The sequence below is a fragment of the Plecotus auritus genome, assembly GCF_963455305.1.
Source record: "Plecotus auritus genome assembly, chromosome: X".
NCBI classification, from domain to species: Eukaryota; Metazoa; Chordata; class Mammalia; order Chiroptera; family Vespertilionidae; genus Plecotus; species Plecotus auritus.
The window spans coordinates 143,874,566-143,887,113 of NC_137784.1; the positions used below are offsets into that span (position 1 = coordinate 143,874,566).

The 12,548-nt window shown below is 44.5% G+C and overlaps 1 protein-coding gene across 5 annotated transcripts in view; it reads right to left on the minus strand.

Moving 5' to 3' along the window:
• Window positions 1-2,156: 2,156 nt before the first annotated feature.
• The window catches only part of USP9X (ubiquitin specific peptidase 9 X-linked), a 78,079-nt gene continuing 67,687 nt past the window's right edge, over window positions 2,157-12,548 (minus strand). For 3 of the 5 annotated variants that reach the window (XM_080652022.1, XM_080652023.1, XM_080652021.1), the window contains exons 36-45: window positions 11,997-12,120; window positions 10,819-11,044; window positions 10,211-10,340; window positions 9,098-9,283; window positions 8,404-8,624; window positions 8,228-8,316; window positions 6,143-6,299; window positions 5,721-5,981; window positions 4,811-4,906; window positions 2,157-3,647 (exon numbers count right to left, since the gene is read on the minus strand). In XM_080652022.1, the coding sequence (XP_080508148.1) occupies window positions 3,510-3,647; window positions 4,811-4,906; window positions 5,721-5,981; window positions 6,143-6,299; window positions 8,228-8,316; window positions 8,404-8,624; window positions 9,098-9,283; window positions 10,211-10,340; window positions 10,819-11,044; window positions 11,997-12,120 (1,628 nt within the window). In that variant the 3' untranslated portion in view covers window positions 2,157-3,509. The remainder of the gene's footprint in view (window positions 3,648-4,810; window positions 4,907-5,720; window positions 5,982-6,142; window positions 6,300-8,227; window positions 8,317-8,403; window positions 8,625-9,097; window positions 9,284-10,210; window positions 10,341-10,818; window positions 11,045-11,996; window positions 12,121-12,548) is intronic. The other 2 variants (XM_080652025.1, XM_080652024.1) reach the window with 1 other exon arrangement.

Sequence of the window (12,548 nt, forward strand, 5' to 3'; positions counted from 1 at the left end):
AGTCAGTCTCGGCTTGAAAAAGGCTGAGAAGTGTGTGATCTGGTGGTGAAATTTCCTTTTGGGAATCTGGGTTTCAAAATAAAAACATTTCACTGATTTCCAGGTTTAAAACATGATGTATCTTTCCCCCTTTTTTCTCACACCTCTAAGTTTGGAGGAGAAGTGCTACATTTTGCAAACAAATGAATCGTCAGAAATACAATCGGCAGCAAGGTAATACATTGAGCATTTCTGTAGTGAATGATCACACCCCAAAACTTTCCAAACACTAAACACTCACATCGGTGCGGGACCAATTCCGGTTGAGCCCTACTATGAAACCAGTACTGAATGGTTTTTCCGGTAACACAAAACGGGGGGTGGGGGTGGGGGGGAGAGGGCGTGTTCTACTTGCTAGGCAGTATATAGGTACCTTCAAACTAGAGACCAAAATCGGGCACTTATAATGAATGAAAAGGCAATTTTCTTATCCAGTTACAATTCTAAATAAGGCAGGATATCCACCAAATGAACCACAAAATTCAGCAGAGTTCTTGGGAGAACATAAGCTGGAAAAATACTAAAAAACACTTGAAAGGAACTCTTTTGGAGTTATCTGAATATTCAGACTGCTGCTTTCGTTTAGAAATGTAAATTCAAATAAAAAAAGGACCCTCATCTTTTGAACCACTACAAGGATTAAATACTTAAGTAGTTATTCGCTAATAAAAGTTAATCATGAAAAAATATAAAACATTTTAATAATTCTAAATTTGTATACATAAGAGCTAAAAGACACAAGGTTGGGGAAATTATTACTGAGAAAAATCAACGAAAAGACAAAACCCCCAAATAGGATTGTGTTCTTATTTCTGCCTCTACGATGCTGAACATGGAAATTTGCTTGGTGGAGGGCTTAGAAACAGCAGCAATATGGTTTTTACCAAGTTGTGCACGAAAACACTTCGATCCAACAGGGCAAAGCCCTTGTTCACAGATGAACAGTGAAAATATCTTCAGTCTCTATGTCAACAGCTTTTACCGTCTTCTAGAAAGGAATCATGCCATTTAGAATTCTGGGGATACTCCTTCGAAAGGAAGACTAGCGATTCCGCAACAAACATTTAAAGTAGGAAATATATATATGGCTCAAGAAATCAGTTGAGGGATAAATAATCTTTAGGCACTTTGAAGACTTGAAGTTTAAAATGTGCCATTTATGTTCAGAAAAAGATCTCAAAATCACCACTACGTTGCTCTTACAATAACATGCATCTTAAAATTTCTGGTTATACATTAATGCTTAAGAGTTAAATATAGAAAATAATTTGCACAAACAAAACAAACAAACATAACTCTGTTCATTTCCCCTTGATCCTGGTCACAACACAGACCACTCTTCCTCAAACGGAGGGAAAACAAAGCCACACGCCTCACCTGGCACAAGGGGACTTGTACACGGAAAGCAACCACGGTTGGAGAAAAATCCACAGCCTTCTAGCACGTCAAGCCATTCGAAAGTTGCTAAATGAAGTACATTTGTTAAGGAGCAGGGAATGCCAGTCGCCTCTCGGATGGTGAGATGGTGTGTTTCATGAGGGCGACTTGTCCAAATCAGGTGAACCTATTGCTAAGGAAGCTTGGAATTGAACTTTTAAAGGAAAAATTACCCAATGGAATTGCAAACAGCTTCCATCGAACGGAACACATTCCGATGTAATGTATTTAAGGTAAAAAACAGGATCTATCTGGTGTCAAAATTTCCTAGTATCACAGAAAATCTAGAAGCGCAGATGGACTGCAGAGAACTGTAAGGTACCCCAAGCTTCATCTGAAACACCTCCCCCCGTGACCACAATTTTGTCTCTGCTTTGATCCGTTCCAACCACAGCCTTTTGACAAAAGGTGCCTGTTAACTGAACTTTAAAAAGTACAACCAAGCTTGTGCTCATTAGATACACATGTGTATAAAAAACATACAAAAAGTACAAGATTGACTGTTGGGACGCTGTCACAGGGTCAGCGTCCCGTTTCCCTAAATCCTCAGCGAAGGGCCAAAGGTCAGCCCTCCCTGCACACAAAAACTCCAGGCTATGCACAGGACTGACGTCAACATGCGGTCCTTCCGGGAAAAAAGGACAAAAAACACCACCACACCAAGACAAAAAGTTCTTCTTAAATCAAACTCTATTTGTGAATTGAGCAAAATAATTTCTATAAAACGAAACAGCAAAAAAATATTTCAATAGAATAGGGTGGACTGTATCTGTGGGCAGGGGGTTTGGTTTCTAGACAGCTTCCAAAAACTTACACAGATTCAAGTTAGCAATTCTCTTTTCAACACAGTATGAACCGATGCGTTTCTTATCTCGAAGTCAGTGTTTATTCTGAAATCACATACCTCAATGAGGGTAACTAACCGGTATTTCCTCTTTGATCAGACCCTGCCTCAAATGCTGAACCTTTGTGGGATCAGGGGAAAGGAGCTGGGACGATTCTGGCTTTCAAGTAAAACTGGCTGAGCACACTCAACCGGCCGCCTTGGTGAAGTGGCACCAAGCTCTGTGGGGCTGAGGACTTCCGCTTCACTGGGATCCAGAAGGAAAGTTCGAGAAGACACACCTAATAAGCTCTACCAAAGAAACAAAACAAGCACACCCAATAGTCTTCTATTAGGCTCCGAGCATCCTGACACAGCGAAGTGTTGCATATTTGTCTTAAATGTTTTAAAATTCCCATCACCGACACTCACGCCTCTCTATCCCACCCAGAGAGCCAACTGTGCATCAGGTGTAAGCAACGGATGTGCGCCTAACTGAACACCGCCTGCTCGCCCCGGCTCTCCCCTTGGTTTCCGGTTTATGTTCTAGGCGTAGAAGGGAAAGCTGAGCGAGGCAGCTGTCGCCGGGGACAGCCGCTGTCCTGGGGATTTGTCCTCACTAACCTGTGGGAAGCCATGCTAAATGTCACAGCGTAACTACAGCTTCGAAAGGGCGAACTAAGATCCGAGTAAAAAGGCAATGAGAAAGATCTAGAAACGAGGCTACATCACCAGTTTGCCACATCAACCGAGTGGTTTCTAGGCTGGCAGGCAGCCTTCCACGCGTCGGGATGAGCCTGACTGCAGTGGCAGAGGAGGGGCAGGACCTGCTGTGTTTTGGTGAAGGGGCTGATCTGTGAATCTCCTCAAGAAAAGAGGTTCTTGCTTAAGAATTAACAGTCAAACATTAATATACTATGTACACCTTTGCCATTTTTACACATTAGCATCAGGCCATTTATTACAAAACACTATACACTTTCCACTGCAGGCGGGTTATATATGGACAGCAAGTTTCTGCAGATAAGACAGTGAATAAACTTTCCACTCCATGTTGATTAGGAATAGTTTTTTTTTTTGTTGTTGGGTTTTTTTGTTTTTTTTTAGTTTTTTTGTTTTTTTAGTTTTAAATATTAGCCAGACACAGAAAAAGGTTGGACTGTAAGGCCTGGGTGCACAGTCTTGATGGAACCAGTTGGGCGTGTGCGTTTCACTGATCCTTCGTCTGAGGCGGGGACACTTCTTCGCTGCCTTCGTAGTTTTCTTGTGCTCGTTGGCCAGCTCTCTGGGGGTTGTTCATGTGGTGCGCCGCGGGGCCGGTGTACGGCTGTCCGTGCACATGGTTGTTCTGCGAGGGGAGAGGGCACAGGTATGTTAACATGGTCATGTATGAACCTGGGACCTCATAAGCACAGGCTGAAGTTGGCGGACATGTAAACACTTCCTGGATCCCTGGGACTTAAAGAATGAAGTGCTTGGCCTCCCGGTGGGGAGAAAGAAATGGCTGGGATAGAAAAGCTAGCCTGGATGCAAACCCAGAGCCCCATGAGGCAGTGCGAGTCTGTACAGCCTGTGGCCCAAGCGATTTTCTGTTTTAGACCCAAGGCTGACAAGTAAGGGACCACAGCTCACGACTGCTCACGGTCAAAACGTTCACAGGAAATTCCCTGTGAGCCAGAGCACATCGATTCTGACTCTTCCCAGCACCTGAAGCGTCCTTCCGCTCCACCGAACCCGCCCCCTCTCCTGTCCGTTCCCACCAGCCAGGCCGCGCTGATTTTCCCATTAGCTTTCTATAGTCAGCATTGTGAAAAGTCAAACATGCAATTTCTAACCCCTTAACGTGCTTCTACCCCCCCTGAAATGTGGGGAAGAATGCCTTCAACGGGATCTGAAGGTACGGCTCCTGCACTGGCAGCAGCGGCTCCTGGGAACTTGTTAAAAGCCGAATGGGCAGCTCCGTGCGGTAACTAGCCCACCAGGGGGGTTTGCTGCCTCGAAAGATCTGAATTAATCACGTTGGGTTTTAGAGAGAACTCTCACTTAGAAAGTTCCTTCATCCTAATTTAACTTAGTTATTGATTTTACAGGAAATTGATGGAACTGTTAAATCCTTGATTTTTCCCCAACCACTTTTACTGTCTTGCTTAGGCTAAATGACCAAGAAACCCTTACATTCTGACCATATCTTAATGTCTTCACAATCCATTTGCAGACTAAGCCTAACAGGAGATGTCGTCATAATCCTTTGTACTGTATTCTATCATTTTATGTTGACACAAATTATCGCCATTTTGCCAACTTTCCCTCCTAGTAAAAGAGGGGCACCTAGTTGACCAGAAAAACACCCCATCACACCTCCCTCCAACCAGGCCCCACCTGATCACGCCCCCAAAGCTCGTCTAGATAATCTCTCTTCTACTTTCGTTACAACAAAAAATGAAGCCATCCTTTAAATATGGCATAAAACTTAACTCCCGGAGATAAAAACACACACTGACCCCCACTTACCTGTTGATACTGAGATCCAGGGGAGTGGGGGTACAGCGGGGCATCTTCGGGGGGAGGTGACTCATGCTCATCTGGCGCATCTTGGTCATCTGGCTCCTAGTGTTAAGAGATTTAAAGAGAAAGAATCACACAGGCAAACTCGAGTTTATTTTAACCTTTTTTCTACCCTATCTAATAAAGAGGGAATATGCTAATTGACCGTTACACCCCCCACAAAGATGGCAGCACCCACAGCCAATAAGGAGGAAATATGCTAATTGACTGCCACACCCTCAAAGATGGCGGTGCCCACAGCCACAAGATGGCGGTGCCCAGTCCCCTCAGGCCCGCCTGGGCGGCAGGCGTGTGGCATGCCCGGGCCCTCCCCACACACCTGCCTCCAGAGTCCCCCAGTCCCCTCAGCCTCCCAGGGCCGGCCCGAGTCGCAGGCAAGCCTCGGATGGTGGCTGCCCAGCCGCCCAGGGCCGCCCGAGACTCAGGTAACCAGGGCCGCCCGAGACTTGCGCTGCTGGCAGTGGCAGCAGCAGAGGTGTGATGGGGGCGTCACCTCCCGCCCCTGAGGGCTCCTGGACTGTGAGAGGGGGCAGGCCGGGCTGAGGGACCCCCCCTGCCACAGTGCATGAATTTTCATGCACTGGGCCTCTAGTTTGAAATAAAAATTGATAAAACTGACCCACTAACAACTTTTCTTTTACTGCAGATAAACAAATTAAAACAATTGAAAAAAATTCCTAATTTGGATTCTCTTAGAATTACTCTATTTCAGGCAATTTAATAGAAATTTCTCTAGAAGGCAGCGCTCTCAATTACTTAAGACCACATGTAGTAAGCACTGAAGCCAAGACCCCAACATCATATTTTTTACATTATTGTTAACACATAAACACTAGCCTACGAAGTAAAGAATTACTTTGGTTTCTTCCATTCCTATCTGCTGCACACTGGTGGCTTTGTTTACCTCCTCTGGACAGAGTTCACAAGCTTTTGCAAGGGTCATCCTAGCACTATGCGATCTCTCCAAGAAATAACCATTGGAGGTCTCATTGCTTTGCACCGGAGGTGACCAGTTGTTGTACGTGTACTGAGGGTTGCCAGTGTAGGGTCGTCTTTCGAGCTCATCTCCGAGCCACTCCACTGCCCAGGTCCACTTTCTTTTCAGATCTCCGTTGCCCTTCAAAGGAAAAGGAAACGATCTATGCCAAAGGTTTCGGGATCCTTTGCAAAGTGAACTTAAAACGACAACTCCAAATTCGCATGTTTCTGTTCTTTTGAAACAGATCCCTTCATTCTGACTCCGATTTCTACAAAATAATTGTAAGAGGAAACCCTCACCTGCAGAATCTGGTAAGCAACAGGACAGTTGCTGAAGAGAGCCACCATGCACTTTATGCACTGGTACGCCCTCTTTTGATAGTGATTCTTAGAGCGCTGGATTGTGTCAAACAGCCCATCTCGGTCATCGGGGATCCCTTTAAGTGCATTATGAATTCTGAAAGAGAACCACATAGAAAAGGAAAACGTCTAAAATCAGACAGCAGCTAACATTGATTGAGTGCCTACTATGTGCCACTCAGTATCTTTGACGTAGTCATGTACTCTAATGCTAGACAGTAGGTAGTTACCAATCCCTTGAACAGACGAGAAAAGGGGTAGAGAGGTTACATAGCTTGCCCAAGCTCATATAGCTGCCTAGTAGTGTGGCTCTTACCAATTTATTAGCAATCCCAAAATGATTTTGCCGGGTATGGAATGAAAATACACAACCAGAAGTGACAGAGTAATATAAACTTTTAAAATTAAAGTTTATAACAACGAAGTACTTAAGAACTTGCTTCATCAGTTCCTTTTCTAAAGCTGTATTTCCAAAGGTAAGTTACAATCCAGGGACTCGGCCACAGTGACATACTTTGGAAATCCGGAATTAGCATGAATTCTAATAATGAGAATATGTGTCAGGCAAAACAATTTTTACCAGCAATACAATTGGGTTGCTTGGCCAAGGATGGATGATTTCATTTCAGCGCCTGCCAAACTACAACAGAACAATATGCAGTCCATGATTTATTGTTCTGGCCCTCCACAAGCAATTTAAAAAACGGGTGTGGCCTTAGCCAGTGTTGCTCAGTGGCTAGAGCGTTGGCCTGTGGACTGAAGGGTCCCGGGTTCGATTCTCAGTCAAGGGCACATGCACGTCTTGCAGCTCAATCCCCAGTAGGGGGCGTGCAGGAGGCAGCCAATCCATGATTCTCTTGCATCATTCATGTTTCTATCTCTCTCTCTCTTTCCCTCTCAGAAATCAATAAAAATATGTAAAAATAAAGAAAACAAACTTTAAAAAAATGATCGTGGGGCAAGAATGTGCCTGGTTTGTTTTGTATTCAAACCACCACCCGCCAGCAGACATAGTGCATTATTATTCAGCCACAAAAAAGCAACCAAGTACTGCTTTGTGCTCTAACACAGATGAACTTGCAAACATTACGCTAAGGAGATAAGCAGTCACAGAAGGACAATTGTGACTCCACTTATTTCGAGTGCCCTGGCAAACCCTGAACACTCTGTCTATGACTAGGACAATCCACAGAGGCAGTAGGTTGGTGGTTTCCAGAGGATGGGGAATAGGGAGCGCCTGCGGAACTGGGTATGGGGTTTCCTTTTAGGGTGACGGAGATATTCTGGAATTAGACAGTGGTAATGGTTGTGCAGCATGTGAATGTACTAAAAGCCATTGAACTGTATACTACGGCGAATTTTACTTTTTTGTTAATCCTCACGGGAGGATATTTTCCCATCGACTTTTTAGAGACAGTGGACGAGAGGGGGAGAAGGGAGAAAGAGAAACATCGATTGGTTGGCTCCTGCAACCTTTTGGTGTACAGGACGATGCTCCAACCACCGAGCTACCCGGCCAGGGCGCGACGCTTTTTACACAAGCAAATGTTATCTCATGTGACCAATTCGAAAATGTAACCTAATTCTAAAAAAAGCCTAGGTCATGAATAAAATGAAAGTATTTACCAAAAGCCTATGCTAGTTTTCCTTAATTTAGAAAAGAAAAATGGAAAGAAAAGTTACTATATTAAGCATGCAATTGGGGCAATGAGAGAAAAGAGTAAAAATAAAATCAAGTTATGAGAAAAACTTATTGTTCGTGCTGAAGTTTTTGTTTAAGATGCAAGGGCACCGCCCTGACCGGTTTGGCTCAGTGGATAGAGCGTCGGCCTGCGGACGGAAGGGTCCCAGGTTCGATTCCGGTCAAGGCCATGTACCTTGGTTGCGGGCACATCCCCAGTAGGGGGCGTGCAGGAGGCAGCTGATCGATGTTTCTCTCTCATCCATGTTTCTAACTCTCTCCCTTCCTCTCTGTAAAAAATCAATACAATATATTAAAAAAAGAAAAGATACAAGGGCACCTACCTGTGAGTCTGCCACGAGTCTTCAATCAGCAAGATTTGCAAAAGCAGGTCCAAATAGGGCCGCAGCTCGTAAGTGTAGGAATACGCAACCTGCAAACAGGCCAGACACAGTGAATACCTTATGGGAAGGAACAACAAATCAAATGATCGATATAGGAATGTTGATTTTGCTTTAACCTGCCACAGAAGTTCACTGAGGACAGTAGATGAGAACTGAGGGTTCTCCCAGCAGCAAAAACGAAGCAGTTTGACGGTTTCCTCCGAGTTACTGCAATCCTCAATGATTTTCTTCACATAACTTGTCCTCACAAATAAAATGTCTGCCACATTCTGCTGAATTGGCATGATAGGCTGTGATAAATTGGGATCACCAAAAGGGTTGGGAAGAGGAGGATTACCTAGAATACAGATTTGCCATCAATGAAAAACCAATAGGCTCCTTCACAACAGTACAGAGCTTCCAGCATACAAAACAGCTTATGGGCTTTTAAATTTTTATTTTAGAAAAAACAGCATAAACCTTCGATCTTGTTTCATATTTATTTATTTAACTTTTTAGTAGAAGGATTCTTTTTTAAAGAAACATTTTTATTGATTTCGGAAAGGAAGGGAGAGGGAGGGAGGGAGATAGAATCAATGATGAGAGAGTCATCCATCGGCTGCCTCCTGCACGCCCCCCAATCAGGGCTGGGGGTGGAGCCTGCAACTGAGGCACATGCCCTCGATCGGAATCGAACCCAGGACCCTTCATTCTTCGGGCCGATGCTCTATCCTCTGAGCCGAGCCAGCTAGGGCAGAATTACTTTTAACTGGGTACTGCATATGCCCAGCAGGATTTCAGAACCACCGAGGAACAGAGCATTTGACTTACCATTGATTGAGGACTGCATTCTTGACGAGACATTGCAACAGCGGATCAGCTGTGACACTACTGAATACAGCTTGCCCAGCTCAGCATACTGGTATTTGATGGGAGGACCTGGGCCTTCGTCCAAAGACACAAGCATAAAGGTGGCAGGCACACTCAGTTTCAGAAGCTGTGTCTTCTCGGCCACACCTACAATGAAGAGGGACGAGAGACAGAGAAGAATTATATGAGAGGATCAATTGAGATGGCACAGGTTTCAATAATAAAGTAAGCATCTAAAATATTTTTCTGTAACTTTTGTGATCAGAGAATTATTTAACCAGAACAGAAAATCTACCGAGTTGTACTGAATCTAAGAATTAAAATGGTTAAACGGCGAGCATAACATGCCAATCACACCAAGTACCCATCTATTTCATTCAACAAATACCAAAATCTGAACACTGTCAGAAACAGTAAGTACAAGATAGTACGGCAGTTTCTTTTTAATTATGTCTTCCTTTATTTAAAGGAAGTATTACATACACCCTCCTCCCCTTTCCCCCACTGACTGCCCCCAGCCTGCCCCCAGCAAAGCATCCTGCCAGGGCAGGTCTTACGGGATCACTGAAAGGAGAGCAGGTGAGGGAGGAGCTGCTGTTATACAGAAATAATAGCGTTAATAACAAGGGCATTTAAGTGAATATTCATATTATTCTGAACTTTAAGTGACTTTACTTCAACAAAAACTTATGTACAAGTCAGTCCTTCACTCAACTTGTGGAGCACATACAACCACCTGGGGACCTTGTAAAAATGTGGGTGCCTTGGGCTGGCCTTGAGAATTCTCTTTCAGTTGGTTGGGATGGGGCGGGACTAGGAATCAGCATTTAAAAAACCACACAGATCTGGCACCGCCGCTTCAGGAGAACAGTATCATTGGGCAGAGCCTCTGACCTGTGCCTACTGCGGAGGTCAGACACATGCACAGCTACAGTACAAGGTGCAGAGGGCAGTGAAACAAGCCCCAGGTGAAATTCATCTTTCTACCTCAGACCAGGTTATGTCTCAGCACTTGACTTAGATGACTCCACCACCGAAGACACTGAGCCAGCATCAGAAAACGCCCGTTCTTACCTAAATTGGCATACATCACGAACAGGTTGAAATACTGCTGCAGATGGCGCCCGTGCTCCGAGACCTCCCTCCTCAGGAGATTCAGCACCGCCCTCAGCAGGTGATCGCTGAGGCTTAGGTTGTCATAAGCCTGCGAAGGAGAACACATCAGCGGCTTTTCAGAAGCAAGGTGCAGGCATGACACAATTCAATGCGCATGGAAAAGGGACACACACATGTATATGTTGAATACAGGCAGAAGTTTCTGGAAGGACTGATGACAAAGTGATTAAAAAGGGTTGCTTGTTAGAAAGGGAATGGAGAGCCACGGCAGATTTCCTAACAGAGCCTTCAGACTATTCTGATTTTTTAAAAAATAAGTCTATTTAACAGTAAGTGTATAATTAGGTCACCGCATGTAAATGATTCAACAGAGAAAACGCGAAATTTTCAAGAACCGATAATCACTACTCATTGCTCTGAACTCCTTTAAACGGAACCCACAGACATCACACTGTGCGGTGTGTGCGCACGCACACGTTAGGTAAATATGTAAGAGAGGCACATACATGTGACTTCAACTCCCAGGAAACAGAATTTATTTGTAACCAAAAGACCCGAGCAATTACCTGACTAGAAGGTCCGGGAGATGCAAAAGGTGAAGGGCACGGGCCATCTTGCAAGGAGAAGTGCGCAATGAAAACGATCAGCTTCGCAAAGGCGCCCCTCACCTCTGCACTGGGGCACTCCAAGAGGTATTCAGAGAAGCGATTGGACACATTGAAAAGGACATTATGAGCAAACCAAAAGCGCACGCTCTTGCTGTGACGAAGGAGAATACACAATGCATCATACCTAAGACAAAGCAAAAATAAGTCTATGAATAGCAATTCAGGCACACGTTTCATATAGTACAGGGGCGGGTCTCTATGAACCAAATAAAACCCAAAAACCTGTTACTACTGGAGGGTGCTTCTAGAACTAGTCTTAAAATGACAGGTGAATACTATGACTCGGTCTATTCTCACAAAGAGACAGAACAGACACCATCTTGTATGTCTGACTTCTCTATAAATCTATTGCCAAACTCCTCCTGGGTTCACAATGGGAAACAGCACCTGCCCCGCCCTTAACCATCTTACCACTGGGTAAGTAAAAATCGCTAAGTCAACGTATTATAATGGCCTTTACACGGTCACAATTACAAACACAGGAAGCTCGTTCTTTACCCTTTTAATCTATGGCAGTATTTTTTTTAAAAAATATATTCCATCGATATTTTACAGAGAGGAAGGGAGAGGGAGAGAGAGCTAGAAACATCGATGAGAGTTTAGAAACACCGATCAGCTGCCTCCTGCACACCTCCCACTGGGGATGTGCCCGCAACCAAGGTACATGCCCTCGACCGGAATCGAACCCGGGACCCTTCAGTCCGCAGGCCGACGCTCTATCCACTGAGCCAAACCGGTTTCGGCTCTATGGCAGTATTTAATATAGGAAAGCTAAAATGCATTACTCCCTGATCAAATAGTTCAGATTTTTTTAACTACCATCCTGTAATCTTTCGTACAGGGGATGTCAAAGATGATACAAAATAGTAGAAGCAGAAGGCTGCTTTTGAGGAATAAAAGGCCATGTTTATTAATTTAAATAATTACTTCAATGTGCTTTCTCTCACTATTGCTACCAACAGATTTTAAATTCTGTATTCCGATCTGAAACGAGATTATCATGGTTTGGAAAAAAAAAAACTGAAGAACCGAACTAAGTGCTAGTAGAATGGGAATGAAAACCCAGGGCAATGTACCAATCGCTGGCCGAGCCGCGGACCACTTTCTTGGTATGAAACCCCGTGGTGAAGAGGAACCTAGCAGCAAGCTGAATACTAATCATGGTGATTTCTTCAGCCTCAGGCAACAGGTGGTCTTGCCCTGTAAATGAAATGCAGACAGGAAAATCAGACCAGTTTCTATGTGCAAACCCATTTCAAACACGCGTGCATTCCCACCAATCCTCAGAAGTCTACTCGTGAAATAATTCTTTTATATATATATATATATTTTTTATTGATTTCCGAGAGGAAGGGAGATGGAGAGAGAGAGAAACATCCATGATGAGAGAGAATCATGGATTGGTTGCCTCCTGCACGCCCCACACTGGGGATCGAGCCAAAACCTGGGCAAACCCGGGACCCTTCAGTCCGCAGGCCAACGCTCTAGCCCAGGGGTGGGCAAACTTTTTGACTCGAGGGCCACAATGGGTTCTTAAACTGGACCGGAGGGCCGGAACAAAAGCACGGATGGAGTGTTTGTGTGAACTAATATAAATTCAAAGTAAAGGAGCGGAGGAGGGGAGAGCA